We start from the raw sequence: 18,875 nt of genomic DNA, 5'->3' as shown, positions 1-18,875 counted from the left end.
TGTGGCTTCTGAGATTGGATAGTGCAGATGCCTTAAACTGATCTGAAGTTTTATTTTGCTCAGAGGGAGAAGGTTCACATTATACTCAGATGAAAGTCTTGAAGATATTTGTGGTTCTAGATAATAATGACAGATCAGTTTTAAATGGAACTCTCTGCTTCAGAAGTGGCTGCAAGAGGAGGAACCAGCATGATCTCCATGGGTTTATGTAACAAAAATGAACACCAATTACAATGCATTTTTTTCCACTGGGACTTAGCCTATCATTTTGTCTAATTATGGTATGAATCCCACAATGGAGAAACCCTTCCTATGCAAAGAACTAATTCCCCCTAGAAATGCTAAAAATCTTAAAGAAGTCCAATTATAATGAATTTTGCAATAGATAAAGAGAGCCTGTGCCAGCCACAGGAAAGAAAAAAAATAAAAGAAACAAGCCAAACCAAAACAAAACAAGTAACAAAACAAAAGAAAAACACCCAGAAAAACATGAAGGACTAGCCTAGAGACAAAGAAGGAATGTGTAATGGTTTGTACAAACTCCTCTCATACTTTATCTAGGCATGTATTAAATGAAGTGACTGTCAATTGATTGCTGATGGATTTATTGACATACAGTCAAGGAATATTGTTGGATTAGAGAAATTTGGGAAGCAAATGGTTGAAAACATCTTCTACACTACTAAGAAATTCTGAGACAATGAGACCAGTGGTTCTGTCACCAGGCATGTTACATCCCAGAATGGGTTACCTGTGATCAAGAAGGGAAAAAACTCTGATTTCTCTGATTTCTTCACTCACAGCCCAATTCTCCAGCCCAGGCTCCACATTGATTGATTGGATCTCTGTAGATCTGAGATGGTTCACTAAGCTGCAAAGCTCTGCTGAGGGTTGTTCAAGAGACTGCTGAGTGACAAAAAAGCCAGCAGAGAGAAGAGCTGCAAGTCTTCTTTGGCACAACAGAGGGTGAAAATGACAACGATTAGGCTGTGGTCACTCGGGGATGAAAACTCCACATACACATATTTTATTTTGCCTGATGTTCTCTTATGAGTTTAAAACCAGCAGTATTAAATAAAGAGGCAATGTTTAATATTGAAATTGCCTTCCCCAGCTGTCTGGTGAAATTGAATCCAAACTCTTGTTTTCCTGCAATAGAATGCAATATATGTTCACACTTCATAACACTGACTCACTTACAAGAAAGAATAAATGGCCTTCCCCAGAGCAAGACTGCATTTATTTACAGATTGATCTGCTAAAAAAACCCAAACCAAATGATGATTACTGCTGAAAGATGATACCTTGGGATGTGAAAACCTGGTACAGCTGGATCTAATCACGTGAGAAAGTGACAACAGCTCTCAGGCTTCCTGGCTGTAGGGATGTTTGTCATGTTTGTCTTTCCTTCAAGGAAACCATTGAGAGAATTTATACACCCAGAAAGACAAAACCTTGCAATTCTCAGATCTTCCTGCTTCAATAACACTGAACTCAAACCATGTAGGAGCAGCCCAGGGAGAACTGGTTGTTTTCTCCTTATTTTACCTTTAAATTACATTCAAAGATTTTATCTAGGTAATTCCTTGCTCTCAGCTTCCTGTGTTCTTCTGGGAGTGGTTGTCACAGTGATGTGCCAAGGTAAATGGCAGGAGCAGCACATGGAATTTGCAGAGGGGCAAACTGGGCACAGCCAAGCAGCAGTTACTGAACCTGACCTCAGCAGAAGGGGCTGCTTGTCCAAATAGATTTTCAAAGCAGGGCATAGCTAGAAGAAGCAGACTCATGGTCTGTCTGCACTCCCATCCCCTAGGCTGGCAGTGCAGCTTGGACTCCTGCATTTGCTTTGGCTGTTTCTGCTTTCTCAGCATCTGCTGCCTGCTGAGAGGAGGGCACACTGCCCTAAAGTGAGAAATGACTGGGCTTGTCGTCTGATGTATCCTAACGTGTATTTTTACTTCCTATGAACATCACTGGCACTCTGCTGTGATTCCTGCCTGTGGTTTACTGTGTGGCTGTTGTGTTTGGATTCAGTGTATCCTAACGTGTATTTTTACTTCCTATGAACATCACTGGCACTCTGCTGTGATTCCTGCCTGTGATTTGCTGTTGTGTTTGGATTCAACTGGATCATGAGTAAAACAGTAGGAGAAGGCTACAGTCACACATCCATCCACAACAGACCTTCCTTGGCCTTGCACACCTCCTCTATGGATTAACATTCTCTGTGTCATGGGTACTTATGTGCCTGCATAAACTGGACACTCTGACCTAAAGTTTTCATGATAAATATCTTGCTCTGTCCCCTGCACTGGAGGTGTGAATAATTCTTGCGTTCTCAAGTTTCCTCAGGAGGATAAAAGAAAAAAAGAGGCAACAATGCTGAACTAATCAGTGTTCATAAGGTGGAAGGGCTTATCTGAGCTTTTAAGTGGCAGAAATGACACCAAATGCAGAGGTGTTGTCTGCAAGCTTTATGTCTGAACTGTGACTTGCTCATGGATATGGAAAGCAGCTTTCTAGAGAAAGGCCTTCAAGACACCCCACTACCTCAAAGTGTGATAAACTTTTCTTAATCTCTTTGTAATTGCTGTTGTCCAGCATGGGCCTTCACCTTCAGTGCATGAAAGCACTGAATTTCCACAAAAACATTTTCCTTTTGGGGATATTTTAAGAATTCTAAGCCAGAAAAATTAATTGAAAAAGTAGAAATAGGAAAAAAATCTCACCTAGGCTAAGTATACACTCAGTCTGTCAGCATTTATTTTCCAAATTGCTTTGCAGCAAATTATTATTCATCCGAGCAGTGTGAGTGGAGGGAAGCAGGTCAGCAGAATGATGATGTATCTATAGTAAATTGATGGATAGTTACCAGCAGAAGTCAAACAAAGGAAAAGCAGCCTCAGCACTCTGATCCCAGTGGTTTTTTCTTCCTGAGAAGCTTGCAGAAGTGCATGTGGAGAATACTGCTGCGCCGTGGTTATCTGTTACCCATCCCTTCAGTGTTGGTCATGCTCTGAAACAATAAAGAGCTGAGAAATTCAGCTCAGCGTTAGCCCAGACCAGGTGCATTCAGGGTGCTTCCTGCTTTCCTCTGCTTTGTTGGACACAAACAAGGAGAAGAAGAGGAAGGAGGAGAAGAAGGAGGAGAGGAAGAAGAGGAAGAAGAAGAAGAAGAAGAAGAAGAAGAAGAAGAAGAAGAAGAAGAAGAAGAAGAGTCACATTTCTTCCCCTCTAGGTGCCAACATGAAGTGCAAATGGGTGTGGTGTTCCCATCCTCACAGAGTCAGTACTGAAAGGCCTGTTGGGAGCTTTCTGAGGGTGTGAAAGCATGAAAAATTTGTTAACAGCAGCAAGCCCACGTCATTTTGGTTCTGCAGTGACGAGCTGTAAGATTTGCCACCAAGTCCACTGCAGCAACCTCACCCCAGCCCAGATTTGAGCTTCCCGGGGTGTTTCTGCTGCTCATGCCACAGCAACTTGGACAGGTCCTTGTCACCTAAAGACTATGGAGTAACATGGCAAAAAGTGCTGCATGTTAACTGCTGTGAGCATTAATTAATTTGAATTCGGGTTGCTAAGGCATAAGGAGTAAACTGGAAACATCCACTTGTGAGGTCTGGGCCAAGGACACAATTCTGGTCTGGGAAGAAGGCTGGGAAGCTGGAGGATGCCAAAGCCTGTGGTGCACTCAAATCCAGCCCCAGGCTCAGTGTTGTCCTGTGGAGTTTCCCAGTGCAGCACTTGCTTGCCCACACAGTTCAAAGGGTAGCCCAGGGCCAGTTTGCTTCCAAACCTCCCCTGCACTGCAAGGGAGAGCTTCTCTGCCTGTGGTTTGCTCACACAGCAACATATCACACAGAAATATCCTAAACAGGTCCTATTTGATCCTTCAGCACTGTTGGTAGGATGTGGTTTGGGTTTCTTTTGGTTTTTTTTTTTTTTTTTTTTTTTTTTGGGGGTGCGTGTGGTTTTATTTGGGTTTTTTGTTTGTTTGTTTTGTTTTGATTTGGTTTGGGGTGTTTTTGGGTGTTTTTTGGGTGTTTTTTGTTGTTTTTGTTTCTAACAAAACTGCATAAATATACTTCATCCAGTAGCTAAGTGTTTGAGGACTTATAGAGGAACTGACTTCAGGACAACAGCCCAACTTAAATAAGATAAATTTCTTGCTTGCAGAGAAGAACAGACTTCAAGCATCAAAGAATGTTGCTGAGCTCTCATTTGGCTTTCAGGTGCCTTTTGTTGTCTGGTAATTGATTTTTATTAGATGATACTGTGGGAGTAGGACTATGGCTATGCTGAGAGAATTAATGCAGAAAGAGTCAGCTTAGGAAGTCTGTGGCTATTAGCTTGATCAAATTATACTTTGAAAATGGGTTAATAAATCTAGAGGAGAAGGGAGGGAGGAGAAGGTATTTTGAATTATTCATCATCTGTTTGACAAGTTTACATAGCCATGAAATGCAGGTGGGAGTATAAGGAGTGGGTTATTCATTAATTACATATGAATTGCACAGACCTTTCTCTCCTGCAGCCAGATCTGCTTCCACAACTTAGCTTTGACTACAGCTGGGCAAATTCTTTTTGCCTTCAGCTGAGGAAATTCTAAGTACCTTTGAAAAATCCAATCCATCAAAATTCAAATCCAGTTTCTTTTTTCACTCTTAACATCAATCATCTTAGATGACATTTCAACTATTCTTGATAATGAAAGGACTGAGGAGGAAATGTTCATATATCACATTTTGGAGAGCACGTGTACAAGAAATCAAATTATCATTGTGGGTTTTTTAGGCTTTATTTTGATATCTGTGCCCCCAGAATGAACATCAGGAGTTGAAGACTGCTCTTACCCTTGCTGGAACTTCACAACCTTCTGGAAAAGCCTGAAGAAGGTGAAGATCTGAGAGGCCTTTATGGGGTAAGGTTTTTTGGCAGATGGAATGCAAAACATGCAGTTCCTTTTTGTGAACAAATGTGAAATCTGTGTCAGGAACCATAACTGAAAATACCTTCCCCAATCCAGAAGTATTTATCTTTTTTCCTTAACATTCTGTGTAGCCTTTTCTGGAGCCCATGGCAAAGATCAAGCAGACTTCACCACCTCCAGCTTCAGTTTTCTACCAAAATGTCAACATTTGAGTCTACAGCTCGTGTACCAACAAAACACTGCTTGGGATTTCCCCTTTCCAGATATATCTCCATCTGAATTTGTAGTCATGAATGTCATTGCCCATTTTGTTGCAGGGCACATGAATAGACTGTGAACCAACTTTCTTTCCATACCAGAATTAAGCTGAAGCGTAGACACAACACAAAGATGCTTTGTTGTTTTTTTTTCTTTTTAAAGTGCACCCATTTCACAATTTCACCTCCCTTGCTGCCCAGCCTGTGGCAAAGCAGACTCGTGGCATTACCTGCCAGCAGAGGAGTTGTCTGTCTGTCTCCTGCTCTCCAGCCTGCCCTAAAGCTGGAGCTCTCTGTCTGTACTCCCTCCTAGTTACCTCATCAGTGGCTGCAGGGTAAGGATATGTAAGGATACATCAATTCCTAGTGAGGATCAGTCACACATCGAAGTTTCTATTAATGCTGTCAGTTAAATGGATGGGTGACTTCACATGATTTTGGGGTTTTGAACATTTTTAATTTAATTTTCAAGTAAAATCCTAAAAGGTCCTTTGGGAAGGATCAAGGATCAGGGTTGATCTTCTGGTTAGTTATGTTGTTTGCAAAATCAAGTTCTTCTCTGAAGCTCTGAGAGGATATGAAAATATTTGTGTTTATTCTGACATAGAGAAGGAACAGATTCTACATATCCACCCTTGGGGGTCTGGTAATACAGAAAATTCATGTTTGTGGATGAAAACCACGTGGGTGAGATTACTCAGTGGTTAATCCTGTATGGTCTGGGGAGTCACACCATACTCCTGACAGCTCCTAGGCCAAGAACCCTGGAGATTTGGGAGCACTGGTGGTTTTCTGGTGAGAGGAGCTGGCTCTGGCCTCACAGCCCCACCCAGCAGGGGCGGTGATGCTCGGTGTTTTCTGCTCCTTCACAACAACAGGTGGCTGCCTTCCCCCGCAGGCAGGGCCTGGAGGAGGTGAGGAATTTACTCAATACTCGGTTTATTTCCAGTGTCTGATGGGAGTAAGGGTGGGGGCAAACTGTGCTGGTTCAAGTAATACTCACACAGACTGGGAGAGGGTTTTCTTGCCCTGTGGCCAGCAGCTGGTTTGGAATAGTGGCACCAGCTGAGCCTTTTTGTGAGCTGGTCCTTCAGACCCACAAGTGGGAATGCACAGAGCAGTCAGTGACTCAGCACTGGTAGCACTGTGCCTCTTTATTTTTGTAAAAAAAACCCCATTTTCTATAGCACATGGACAGGTGGGAAGGGAACAGCCTGCAGGAGGGGAAGGGTATGGCTGTGAGACCTGCAGTGCTCCAAGATGCAGCAAAAGTTCCAAAAGATGCTTCAAAACTGGGCAAAAGTTCCAATAACCACTTCTGAAAGCCAAAGAATGCCAAACTCCACTAGAGGCCACTCACCAAACACGGGCCAGCACATCCCAAAAGTCTCTTTTCCCTCAGGTCTGGGACACTGCAAATGATAATGAAAAGAGGGGAAAAGCATTCTTCTATTTCTCAGTGGGAAATGTTTTAAAATATACTGGCATTTTACAGACAAATGAGGCACCCTGAGTGCCACTGTAGATGTGTCAAGTGGGACAGAGGCTTTATGTGAAATCAAGCTTTGGAAAGGAAAACTTGTCATTTTCCTGTGAGAAGATAGGGCATCCTTCCATAAGACTACTCTATAAAAATACCCAGTCTGCACAAAGATACCATCTGATATATAAAGAGATTACTCATTTATTTAAAGGATAGTTACTGAATAAGTTTTAAAGTGTTGTGGGACTCTTCTGAATTAACATTCCTTAGTGTGATGGAAAGAAGCTCAGTCCTGACCTGTACCTCAGGGGCCATTTTGGCTGAGATCAGAGCACTCAGAATTTGATATTGTCATTTTCCATCCGTAGGTCTGATATTTTATATAATCAATAAAAGTCTGTCAATAAAAGCTGAGTATGTCCTGCAGACTCTTGGATACAAGGCTTTTCTGCAGATAGTTGTGCTGGGAAGTTGATGTGGTTGAGTTGCTGATTCAGTAAGTTAGAACAGGGTCTAGGTAAGTGGCAGCTTTTGAATGGAGAGGTTTTCCAGGGTGAGTCAGATGTTGAGCCTGGGCCAGGCTGCCTCATGATGGCTCAATGAATGACACATACCAAAGCAATTTGAGCAGCATAGATTTTTGTTAATTTTAAATGTCATTGACTAACTCAGTAGCCATCTGTCTTAGCTGGATTAATATCCTGATCATCACACAAAATTTTGGCTCTTGTGCAGTACTGAGAGTCAAGGAGCCAATCTTCAGACGCTGTGTGAAGCCACCACCCTGGCTGGTGCTGTCCCCATAGAGGATAACCTGCATCCTGCCATTTTTCTAGGGAAACACAGCCAGGCATAGCATGGAGAGACACTGCTGAGGGTGATTTTTTTGCTGTATTCCCTCACACAATCACTGTTCTGTCTCACTGTCCCCAGCCAGGTTGGACAGGGCTTGGAGCAACCTGGGATAGTGGAAGGTGTTCCTGCCCATGACAGGTGAACAAGGACATGACAGGAACAAGGTGATCTCTAAGGTCCTTTCCAACCCAAACCATTCTGGGGTTCTGTGATTCACAGAGGTTAATGAAGTAAAAAGGAATTATTCAGTATAAGGAAGCAATGTTTAAATGGTTTTGTACTCAGTACATCAGTGAGAAGTTGCACTAGCCCTGCCCATGGATCCAGTGGATCCAGTGGGGATGTTACCTGGCATTCTGCTTCCCCCTGCCACTTATCTGTAAAAGCCCAGATATTCCCAGTCCAAACAGCTCACCCAGATCTTCAAAGGTAAGCAAAAAACCTGCTGTACACACGGCATTTGAAGAAAAATTTTGTGCTACTATCACATGTCCATGTGACAGTGTCTTCTCTAATTTTGCACTGGGTTTGTGTGAGGACTCTGCACTTTCCAAGCCCTTGGAGAGAGAAGAATTGGCAAAGAGTGTATGTACATGTGGAAAACATCCAGGGGATTTTATTGCTGAACTAGAGTTAGACTGTAATAAAGTGGATAAGCTGTGTAAAATACCTGCCCTTTAGAGATGTGGCTGAAACAATTGACTGAAAGTTTTTCTGTGAGAGGCAGTGGCTCTCCCAGGAGTGCTTTGCCATATTTGGTTCCAACTTTTCCATCCACAGAAGGAAAGGCTACCTCTGTACGTCACTCATAGGACTGGGTCAGATTGTTGTTCCATAAATTCAAATAAACATTTCTTTCCCCCAAGAGATTCCATCAGGACATTTGAATCCATTCCTATCTTTCAGTGCTCAGTGAGTTTATTTTCCATCTGCATGTTCCCTATTAGTCTGTGTCCAAAGCTGTTCCCACTATTCCTTACTGCAATGCCAGGCCTGGGCATTTCCTCAGCTTTCTTTGGAGGAAAATAAATGAGAAATCTTTGGAAGAACTCGCGTGTCTTTTGAGGAGGAAAACCCAATATGGATATGAGACAAAATGTTATCATGAACTGGAGTCTGTTAGGAGAGCAATGTCAACTGGGCTCCCAAAATTTACATTGCATTTTAATTACTGAGTGATACTGGGGAGCCTAAAAGCATGGGAGCATAAAATGTTTGTATTGAGCTCAGTTAATATAAAGGAGGACTGAGGAAGAGGTAGAGTGTCTTATAAGTTTTTTAATCTCATTTTCTGCTGTCGCTGCTTCTTTTTATTTTAAACCTTGATTAAATTTTGGCTTTATTATCTTTCCTCTTTAAAGATCTGTCTCTTTTTGATATCTGGTGTGCAACTATTCACCAAATGGTTTCTAATGTCAGAAAGACATAGTTCTAGTAGGTGATGAAACATTTCTATATTTGTGAAGCTCCATTGTTTAATTGCCATTCAGGTGAAAGAGAACGATTTAATTTTTCCTTCTTGAATGGGAGAAATGCCTGAGAATTTTCAACCCACCCACAATTTCTGTGTGTGCCCCATGGGCTCTTCCCACTTACACCACTTCAACTTTGTTGATTCAGAGTGAGAGGTCAGCGAACACAGGCTCCAGGACACATTCTGCTATGTTTCTCTGGGGTTTTGGCTGTCATTAATGTGGCTTTTCCCATTTTTTGCAAAGTTTTTGGAGGGGTGTGAGCCATCCCTGGCAGCAGCAGGTTCCTGTGATGTCCATTTCATGGATGCTGCTGATGCTGCCCGTGGTGCCAACAGCCAGTGACACTGTCCAGATGCTGCTGAGGCTTCTCCAAGAAGTCTTGGGGCTCAACAGGCAGCCAGAGCTTCTTTCCACCACCTTTGCTGAACAAAACACCTTTGCCAAGCACGGAGCCCTCTTTGCTGTGGGCTCCCTACGTGGTGGGGATCCTGCTGTGCATTTCCACGTCTGTGAACTGCTGCGCGTTCTCCGTGCTCTCGGGGGAGGTGATGGGGGACACAACGTGCTTCAGGCGCAGGAGCATGGAGAAGAGCAGGATCAGGAGGAGAGCCAGCAGGGTTAGGAACAGCCCCACATACACATAGAGGCCGGAATATTTGTCTGCTGTTGTGTCTACTTCAGTAGCCAGAGTTGGAAGGTGGACACGGCCAGTCAGGTTTCCGCGGAACTTGAAATAAATCTCAGTCATTGCTCTCTGTCAGCTTTGGTCCATTTTCTGTATTTACCTTCAGATCTCCTGTCTCCCCTCACCAGACTCACAAAGGAGGTCAGGAGAGGAAATCAGCACAGATGGCATGATGGCTTCAGCAAGAGCTGCTCCATCCTCTCGGTGTCAAGGCTGCTGCTCACACAACTGAGCAAACTGCGAGGGACAAGCCTGTGCAGACCATTTTGCACATTGCTGTCATAATGACAACGAGCATCACACTTGTGCTTTACACTTCCTTCTGGCTTTTATTTCATCCTAAAAATACTTTGGGCCTCCTTTTGGTAGGTCACCTCCTTTGGATGGTGAAAAGCTTTGGTCCTTCTCTCAAGCTGAGCTGCGATGGTTGGCACAGCTTTGGTCCTTGCAAGTGTTGTTTTTCCAGACAGACTGAGCAATCAGCTTTCTGCCAGCTTCTCTCTCCCACAGCAGGTGGTTTATCCTTGGGTGAGCTGGGGAAGGTTGTTTTCTGCTTTGCCAAACGTCTGGGAGATCTCTTCTCTCCTAATTCAGGGCTTAAGGAGTGTGGAGTTCTGAGTTTCTCAATAGGAACGGTCAAAAAGTCAGATTTCTAAAGGGAAAAAAGTGTGAGAGAGAGAAATGACACCAGATACCAAAACAGCCTAGCCTGGATGTGGTATCTTTAGAGCAAATAGATAAGAAAACCCCTGTCATGCTCCTGTGAGACACTGAGATGAGGAGAAGCACTGAGTATTTAACTTTAGAAAAACACCGTGCAAATCTAATTGTTGATGTCCTCTCTGGTAACACATTATTCAGGGTACAAGAAGGCCCCACAAGCTGTGCAGTCAGATGTCAGAGAGGAAGGGGAGATATGAATCAAATCAGTGTTTTTCACCATGGGCCTCATTTATTGTGTATCAGTACCCTCTTTTTCTGAGGCTGGATGCACCTGGCAGCTGTCCAGAGCCCTCCCTGTCCCCCTGGAGCAACTCTGCTCAGGATGTGACACTTCCCTCTCCTCCTGGCAGGAGAACTTACTAGAAATTGGGGGAATCAATGTTTTAGTAGTTTCCGTTCTTCCAGCTGGAAACTGAAATGAAAATTCTGAAATTTCACTGTCAATGGTGCATTCAAAAGCATAATGTTCTGCTCTGATAGGACCAGAATTTTGGTTTTAGCTGAAACAAAAATGAAAGCACTAAACAAACTGATGGAATAATTTATAATGTCCACTGCCCATAAACCTACACGAGACATAAATAGAGTAATATTAACATGGTAATATACTATGATAATCAGAATAAATGAAACATTAGGTCAATATGATAAAAGCTCTGACACATTTCACCTAAATGACAAATTGCTGCAAAACATTTTGACTTTCAAGGGCCTCAAACTTTCACTACAAGCAAGAAAGACCAGCTCTGGCTCATGTGATGAGGAAAGATCTGATTTGCTGAGTTTTTGGAGAAGGGGCATGAGGGCTTGGATACACTTTGCCTCCCAGCTCCTTCTTCAGTACCAAAGCATTTGAGACAACAGCAATCCAGTTCAGGGAATACTGGACAAGATCATTCCCAGTAATAAACTGGCCCAAACTGCTGATGGAAAAAATGACCAGGGGATTTGACTCCTGCAGTCCCAGTGTGGGCAGTGGACTCTGAGCTGTGCTGTGTGAGGGAGGCTGTGGGCAAGCTCTGTGTTCCTCCAGGGGCTGACCCAGCCCCTCTGCAGCCAGATTCTCTGGCACAGGGTGTGCTGCTGATGCAGAGGTGTGGGCAGGGCAGCCAGGCTCTTTTGCTCTCAATTACAGGGCAATAACTGTGATTTTCACACTTGGAATCTATAAATGGAAATTCTTCTCCCGTGAAGAATATTCTCATGTTGCACAGCAGGTGGGAAATAGAGGGTGTGAAGGTAACTGTATTAAATTCTGTTCTTACAATATGATTTCTCTGCTGATAATGAAGTGCAACCAGCCTGGAATGTGACACTTGTGTGAGTTAAAGTACAGAGCAATGTCTTTGCCCATCCCATCTGCTCTGTTACTGAGAGAAAAAGCCAGAGCTGGTTTCTCTCCTTAACGAGCAGAGAGCCTAATGGCTTTATATCCTTCATAAAATTAGACTGCAGAATGCTAAGGACATTAGTCTGAAGTTCAATAATTAACTACAAACCAAGATGGTGAATTAGTAAAGCTCAGCTGGATATTTATTGATAAAAGGAGCAGATTAATAGTAAGAAGTATCAGCAATGGAGAGCTGGCACTGTTTGGGGTTTTTTAGGCTCAACTATAGATTTGTCAGGAGCAATCAACTATTCAGACTATTGAAAGCTGCAACATTAACTGCATCTTCTCCAGAAATGAGCCAGAAATAATTCAATAGCTCCAGGCAACCCCAAAGATTTTTTGCTTTTCAATCTACCAATTATCCCATTGAGCACATCTCTCTGGATACCAGTAGATTCAGATTTTGTACACTTCCCTTTAAGGAAGGGAAGCTGAATGACTGTAGAGACCAACATGATGTGAAAATAAGTGGTAGACAATAATTCTGTGTGTAAAGCAGGTCAGACTGTAGCTGTGTATCACTCAGATTAGAGGCAGAACCTCACTGGTCACCATGAGGAGCCCTCAAGTTCATGGACACAGGAGCATTCCCTGTGATCTCAGTTTCCAAGATTTAGTCATTCTCTGGCTGAACAATGCTCCAATTCTGAGTGCTCACTGGTGCTCAGTGGGTGCAGACTGATTCCAAGCAGACACTTGGGGTTTTTTTTATCAGTCTGTGGCTTTTTTAAATCAGGGATTAAAAAAACCAAACCCAAACCCAACACATTTCATTTAATAAAAATCTGCAATGAAAATAGAAGCCTTCATACACAACAAGAGAAGGATTTTTTCCCCACAGTGTGTCGCTGAGCCAGGAAATTCATCAGCCAAAACTTCATGGGCACTGACATTAGCAGCCTCCCACTGCAGCTCTCAGGGTGTGGGGAGCTTCAGCTCTGGGGAGTGTTTATGAAGCCTGCATTGCTCTACTCTGCATGTTTGGAGGTCACAGGGGAGCAGAAAAAAAGATTTTCCCCAAACAGTGCACACAGGCAGTACTAATTGATCCTGCAGCTGCAGGGAATGTTTTTGTCTTGCCCACCTGCTTCCTTCCACTCCCACACTCGGTGTGAGCACCACTTGCCAGCACAGCATCTCTGAAAGGCAACTTTCCTGAGCTCCCCTTGGCCTCTCCTCCCACTCTGGCTCTCACAAACAGGTAAGTGGGACAAAATAGAACAATTTCTTGTGTAGCTTCTTCAAGTGCACCCAGCTGGCTGGCAAGTACAGGATGGTTTGGGGTTGGAACACAGCACCAGGTGTGTTCTGTCCAGGTCACCTTTACAGGAAAATATCAGCACTGAAGAAATTAAAAAAAACCCCATCAAAACTATCAATTCCATCCATGGCTTGCATTTTCTCCCTCAGATCCAGAGAGGGTCTGGAGGGGAGAAGAAAGGCAGGGGTGTCTTGTGTCTCCTCTTTTAGTGTCAGAGAAGATGTTTTATTCTCATGCTGAACACGTGTGAGAGTGCTGGTGCACGGGGAGAGAAGAGAATAAAGCACAGTTACCTTTCGGAGCAGGCAGCAGGGCTGGGACGAGGCACCAGAGTCCCTGAGTCCCTGCTTCAGACCACGAGCTTGCTGCTGATGTCCCCGGGGACATCTCCTCCTCCCGGGCGGTGGGATCTGTGCAGAAGGCTCTGCTGTGCTGTCCCTGGAGCCGGGACAGTGCCCTTCCAGCCGAGTGCACTTTGCTCCTCTGCTCTTGGTCTCCGAGGCACGGATGGCTCTTCCTCCCGACCTGGGGTGCCACCAGAGCAGCGTGGCTGTGCTGATGGATGGAGGGCACCGCTGGGGGATGGAGGGCACCGCTGATGGATGGAGGGGCCAGGGGAAGGGCCGAGGAGCTTCCCTGGCTGAGCAGCTCTGAAGGATGGATGGATGGAGGGATGGATGGATGGATGGAGGCAGACCCTCCCTCCCTGCCTGCCTGCCTCCCTCGGCAGCACCGGGAGGGGATGAGCCGAGCTCCGGCTCCGAGAGAAGGGAGGGACGCTCTGAGCTCAGCTCACTGCAAAGTTTGTGCGAGGCTCGGTTTAACTCCTTCCCTCTCGGTTTAACTCCTTCCCTCTCGGTTTAACTCCGTCTCTCTCGGTTTAACTCTTTCCTGCTCGCAAGGCTGCGCTGCCTGTGGCTGAGGGGTGAGACATCACCCTGGAGAGCAGCTTAGGGCTCCTCTCTTTTTCTGGGAGGCTCAAATGGCTTTTTTTTTTTTGTTTTGTGCCTCCTGGTGAGGGCTCCTAGCTGGGTTCCTGTCACCTTCCAGCCCTCAGGACAGTCCCCAAGCATTGCTCTTTGGCCGTGGAGCTTTTGGTACATGTTTGTCCCTGGTTGGTGATTTGGGAAGGGCTGTGTTGAGTTTACAGTCCTGCCCCCACTGAGTAGTTTGGAACTGCAGGAATAAACATAACCCCAACCCTGCAGTGTTGTGGGCAAAAATGATTTTTGCCAGTTTATGAATGCATGAAGCACAAATTTACGGACACAGAAATGAGGCAGAGGAGCCAGGGCTGGGTGAGAACCCAAACATCCCCCTGACAAGAGCCACACCTCTTGACCTGCATTTCTTCACCCTCCCGGGCTGGCAGAGTGGGGATGTTTTGTGACACATGCCAGCTTGGGATGCACTGCAGCTGTCCCCAAGGCGTCACCAGCACGAGATGCAGTTTGCAGCTCTGAGCACTGAGCTTGGGCAGATGTGTGCAGCTGTATTTCGTGTGCCCGTGTCCCTGTGCCCCAGCAAGGACTGGAGGCACCTCCATGGGGTGAACCTGACCCATGGCCCTGCTCTGACCTCTGGGATTGTGGAAGTTCTCAGATTGTTGTTCATGGCCTGTGTTTGGGGTGCTGGAAGCAAGCTTCCCCTCTGAAAAGTAGGTCCTGCACTGGGGTTTTGGAAAGACCTGTTAGTTCTTTCTCTCTGCAGCTTTCTGTGTGACAAAATAGAGATATTTAATCTCCAAACTGTCTCCTAGAATAGCTTTCCCTCTCTGGTTCCCCATGGCCACAGCCTGAGCAGAGGGGCCAAAGGGTAATGAAAGCCAGAGCTGCACACTCTTTCATCCTCCTGGGATGCATTATAAATCCATCTCTCCAAAGGCTCTTCAGTCTCTGGAGCTCACAAGCACAGTGTATTATTACAATGCAGCACTCTTTAGATAAATAAAACATAGTCCCTTAAAAGAAGCCCCAATTCCTCCACGCTTCTGTGCAGGGATGAACTCTGTAAACTAAGACATAAAAGGCAGCTTTGACTGCTGGTTTTAGTTCATATTTCCTTTGTTGCAATATCAAGTGCTGTCCCCAATATTGCAGTCTATGCCACCATTCCCTGCTAGGCACATAGGAATGAAAGTGCAGTGATAAAGCAGAAGGAAGATTGTGTATTTTTCCCCTGGAATTGCTACAATTGCTGTTTTACCAACAAACCATCTGACAGCACCTCCAAACCCTTGGTACACGTCCTTGTATTTAAGAAGAAACAAGTGAGAGCTCTGTTTAAGCAGGAATTATGTTGCTGGTTGAATCTATGAGACCCAGAAGAGACAGATATGTTGAAACCTTGCATCCTTGCTCGCTATATAATGCTAATGAGCAGTGCTGAAATGAAAGGCTCACTCCCTGTCCATGCCATCCAGCTTCTCTGCTCAGCTTTTTTCTCCCTTTGTTGATTTTGCAGTAAATTATCTCTCCCTTTTGTAGGACCCAGCTACTGGGTGGGTGCACTTGGATTTCTTGTTTACTTTGTAGCAGGGTATAATAATGACAGATGAATTTTAAATACTGCCACAATTTATACCAGCTGAGGCTGATGAATACTTGACTGAATGATTGCTGAATTCCCAAATTGTTGAGAAACATGTAAATTTCTGGGACAATCAGTGACAAATTTGTGTTACATAAAATAAAGGTGTACAAATCCCTTGGAGCTACTCAGAGATATGACCCCAGGGAATGTATATTTTTAAACAGCCTTTGGGAATTCGGAGGCAAACACCCGGGGAGCTTGTTGAACTTTTTCCTTTGCACCATTTGGCCTGTGTCTCAAGCTTTTAATCAGGTCATTTCACACATCTTTCTCATAATGGTCCCCACCAGTCTTAGAGTGAAATTTGGATTTTAGAAGCAAACAAGATCTCTGCATGATTGTTAGTGAGTATAATCTGTGTGTTCCTATAGGGATTCTTGTGTTACCCTCACTCATGAATCCTATCAACACAGTAAATGTATAATTTGGGTCTTTAAAATTTCCTTTCAGTGCAGCTGCAGTGAATGGGGACATGCTGAAGCAAGGGGTAGCTGTTTGTCTTGGCAGACTGGGGTCTGTTTTTGTTCTAATATGTTTTGTTCTGTACTGTTGTAGAACCATAAGAAGACATGTTTTGGTAGAATTTGAATGAGGAGTCTCTAATGGATGGAATTTAAAATATGATAAATATTCAGGTTCCTGTGAAATGGCTCCAGCTGCCACCAGCTTTGAGGGAGAAGCCCCACAGAGCAAGGGGTGCCAACCTTGAAAGCAAAGACTGTTGCCTCAGGCTTGTTCCTTACTTGGGCCCCAATCAAATGTACTGACTTCTCTCTGTCTCATTTCTTTTTCATGAAAAAGGAAAAATTATTGGTCCCTCCCGCCAAGGGCTACGCAGATGCAGTGGTCATGTGTCCCCTGCTCCAGCAGCACCCGCTGCCTTTCCCTCCGTGCATTCCCACAAAATCTCCTTTTCTCCAGCACACCGAGCCTGAAAATGCTCATGGGTTTGGACTGAAAGAGTTTTGTTGCTTTGAAAGGCTCAGGGGCTGTTTTGACAATTTGGCTTTGTTTGGAACTTCATCATGGCAATGCTTCAGTTTATTTATAGAAACTTAGTCTCCCACAGATGACTGAAGAAATTCAGTGTTGTCTGATGTTGCTGCTAATTTTGAGGAACATTTCTAATTTGATTTACATTTGTCAGTGAAGGGCTGCATTGTTCTGCACAGAATTCTGTCTGGAACAGCCCTGAGCTTCATTTTTGTGAGTGAGCTTGTGGGGAAGGCATTGCATGTCCCCAGAATGGCATTAGCACCACTTGCAGAAGGGACTGGCAGTGCTCAGGATAAGTCAGTGAGGGCTGGCTCAGGTAGGGCCAGCTGGCAGTGAACAGGGTCCTGTGAACACCCTTTGGAGCAGGGGGAATTTGGGAAGCAGATTCCAGCAGGATCCAAGCCACAGGTTCATGTCAGCCACCCTCCATCAAGATCCCACATGGATCACGTGGGCCTTGGCAAAAATTTATTGAAAAATAAACAGACCTTGTGTTCTCCAGCCCACAGTTTGGAATATTATTATTTCTCCTGAAGCAGGATAGTTCTTGCAGCAGTGCCTATTTTTAAGGGAGTTCAGCACAAATTCTAGACCCAGGAGCTTCATGCAGGTCTGGAGGAACTTTGAGATGTGCTGGTCCTTTGGTTTTGGCTGGCCAGTTGCTAAAATACATCCTGAGAGACAGCAGTGAGCCACTGTGCTTCAGTCACTGAAAATGGATGTGGCATTCACACCATAGCCTTCTGAGAGCATGGAGTCAGGTTCATCCATCCTGCCTTCATTGGCCCTACCCAGCAAATACAATAAATGGGTTCTTGTTTGTCACCCTCCCAGCCCAGCTTGTCCCAGAGCTCACCAGGGCTGCACAGTGAACACCACACCTGGGTTTCTCTGTAGCCACAGGAAAGCCTCCAGGAGATGAGGCTGTGTCCCTGCCTGATGGACAAATCATCCATGAGGACAATGCAGATTTTGTTGAGCCACTAATGGAATTTTCTCCTTCCCATCTGCATGGCAGGGCTGGTGCCCCAGGGGACACCTGGCACTGGCCTCAGCATCAAACCAAAACCTGAGGTGTGTAAATGTGTGAAATTTGCAGGTTTTGTGCTCTCTGCATTCCTCTGGGCATTCTGGATGGAGCCTGGAAATGTATTTTGTATTCCCAGCTCACTTTCCCCCTGCCAGCTCCATGCTCTGGCTGAGGACAGCGTTTCCCTTGGTGTCAGCCATGGTCACTCTTGAGGCACTGGAGCTTTGTCTTGTCACCACAGAGCCCCTCCCAGCCCACCCAGAGCTGAGTGCTGAGAGCCCTTGGACTCCTGTGGACTTCTCCCAGATTTCTGCCTGCAGGAACAGCTTGCAGGGTTAATGCTTGGGTAGGATTCCCTGAAAGGTGCTTTTCCCAGCACAGGTGATGTCAGGAGGGTCTCAGGTAGGGTCACACAGGTTAAAACAAAGGCACCCCTGAGCTTGCCAGGCAGCACTTGTGACACAGCACTGATCAGTGATTCCTGAGCAGAGCCAACCCTAAGCTGGAGCTCCCTGTTGAGCAGGATGGCATTTTGGCCTGAGCCCAGGGCTCACAGACCCAGGTATTGACCAACTCACTTCTGCCAAGGGACCCACGAGGCAGATCTTTAAAATATGAACAGATAATTCCTGGATTGTGACCAAATCCCCCCAGCCAGGCCATGAAGATGAGTGCAGGGTGGGTAGAGCATGGGGAATGTGAGCTGCAAAGCAGTTAAACCCTTCCCTGAAGCCTCTGATGCCACATTATTTGCATGATTCACAGTTAACAGATGGGCTTCTGCCTATACTGAGGGGGGACCAGTTCTTCAATTACCATCATTAAATAATAATCATGACCGTTTATACTGAAAGGAAAACAATTTTGTGATGACCCCATTACACCAATTTTTATTTCCTTGGTTTGTTTGTTTGTTTTAATTCCAGTCATAGGGAAGAAAGTCTCTTTTCTCAATTCTCATTTACAGAATCTGCAGCTGAGAGAGCTCTGCCCACCCACACACTTTAACATTTCAGATATCAGCATTTCCAAGCAGGCCTGGATGAACTCTTTCTAAACCTGTCTGGAGGAAACATGGTTGAAATCTTCACAGCACAAGAGTGAAAACCAGTGATAGATGCAAACATTGCCATCTCTGTTCTGCCACCCATTTCCACTGCATTTTTGAGGAAATCCTCTGTTTGGATGCATCTGT

General features: G+C 44.9%; 2 protein-coding genes across 8 annotated transcripts in view; one reads left to right on the top strand and one right to left on the bottom strand.

Annotated features, from left to right (window-relative positions):
* Window positions 1-5,918: 5,918 nt before the first annotated feature.
* On the bottom strand, window positions 5,919-13,666 carry SERTM2 (serine rich and transmembrane domain containing 2). The gene is made up of 2 exons (XM_039731262.1): window positions 13,356-13,666; window positions 5,919-10,337 (listed from the first exon to the last, which is right to left on the bottom strand). Exon 2 carries the CDS (start codon window positions 9,746-9,748, stop codon window positions 9,473-9,475), a length of 276 nt encoding a protein of 91 aa, XP_039587196.1. The 5' UTR covers window positions 9,749-10,337; window positions 13,356-13,666; the 3' UTR covers window positions 5,919-9,472.
* DCX (doublecortin) overlaps window positions 12,917-18,875 on the top strand; it is a 105,119-nt gene continuing 99,160 nt past the window's right edge. For 6 of the 7 annotated variants that reach the window (XM_039731261.1, XM_039731260.1, XM_039731259.1 and 3 more), the window contains exon 1: window positions 12,923-13,002. The gene's annotated coding sequence lies outside the window, so the exon portion shown is untranslated. Of the gene's footprint in view, window positions 13,003-18,875 lie in introns of all 7 variants that reach the window. The other variant, XM_039731256.1, reaches the window with a different exon arrangement.

Source organism: Passer montanus, unplaced genomic scaffold (assembly GCF_014805655.1).
Source record: "Passer montanus isolate IOZ18808 unplaced genomic scaffold, ASM1480565v1 scaffold76, whole genome shotgun sequence".
Taxonomy (NCBI): domain Eukaryota; kingdom Metazoa; phylum Chordata; class Aves; order Passeriformes; family Passeridae; genus Passer; species Passer montanus.
The sequence above is the reverse complement of the archived record's forward strand: the minus strand, read 5'-3'. Positions and strand labels throughout refer to the sequence as shown.

What these genes read in the sequence shown, in the direction of transcription:
- SERTM2 (XM_039731262.1), bottom strand. Translation starts at nt 9,748, where the DNA reads ATGACTGAGATTTATTTCAAGTTCCGCGGAAACCTGACTGGCCGTGTC.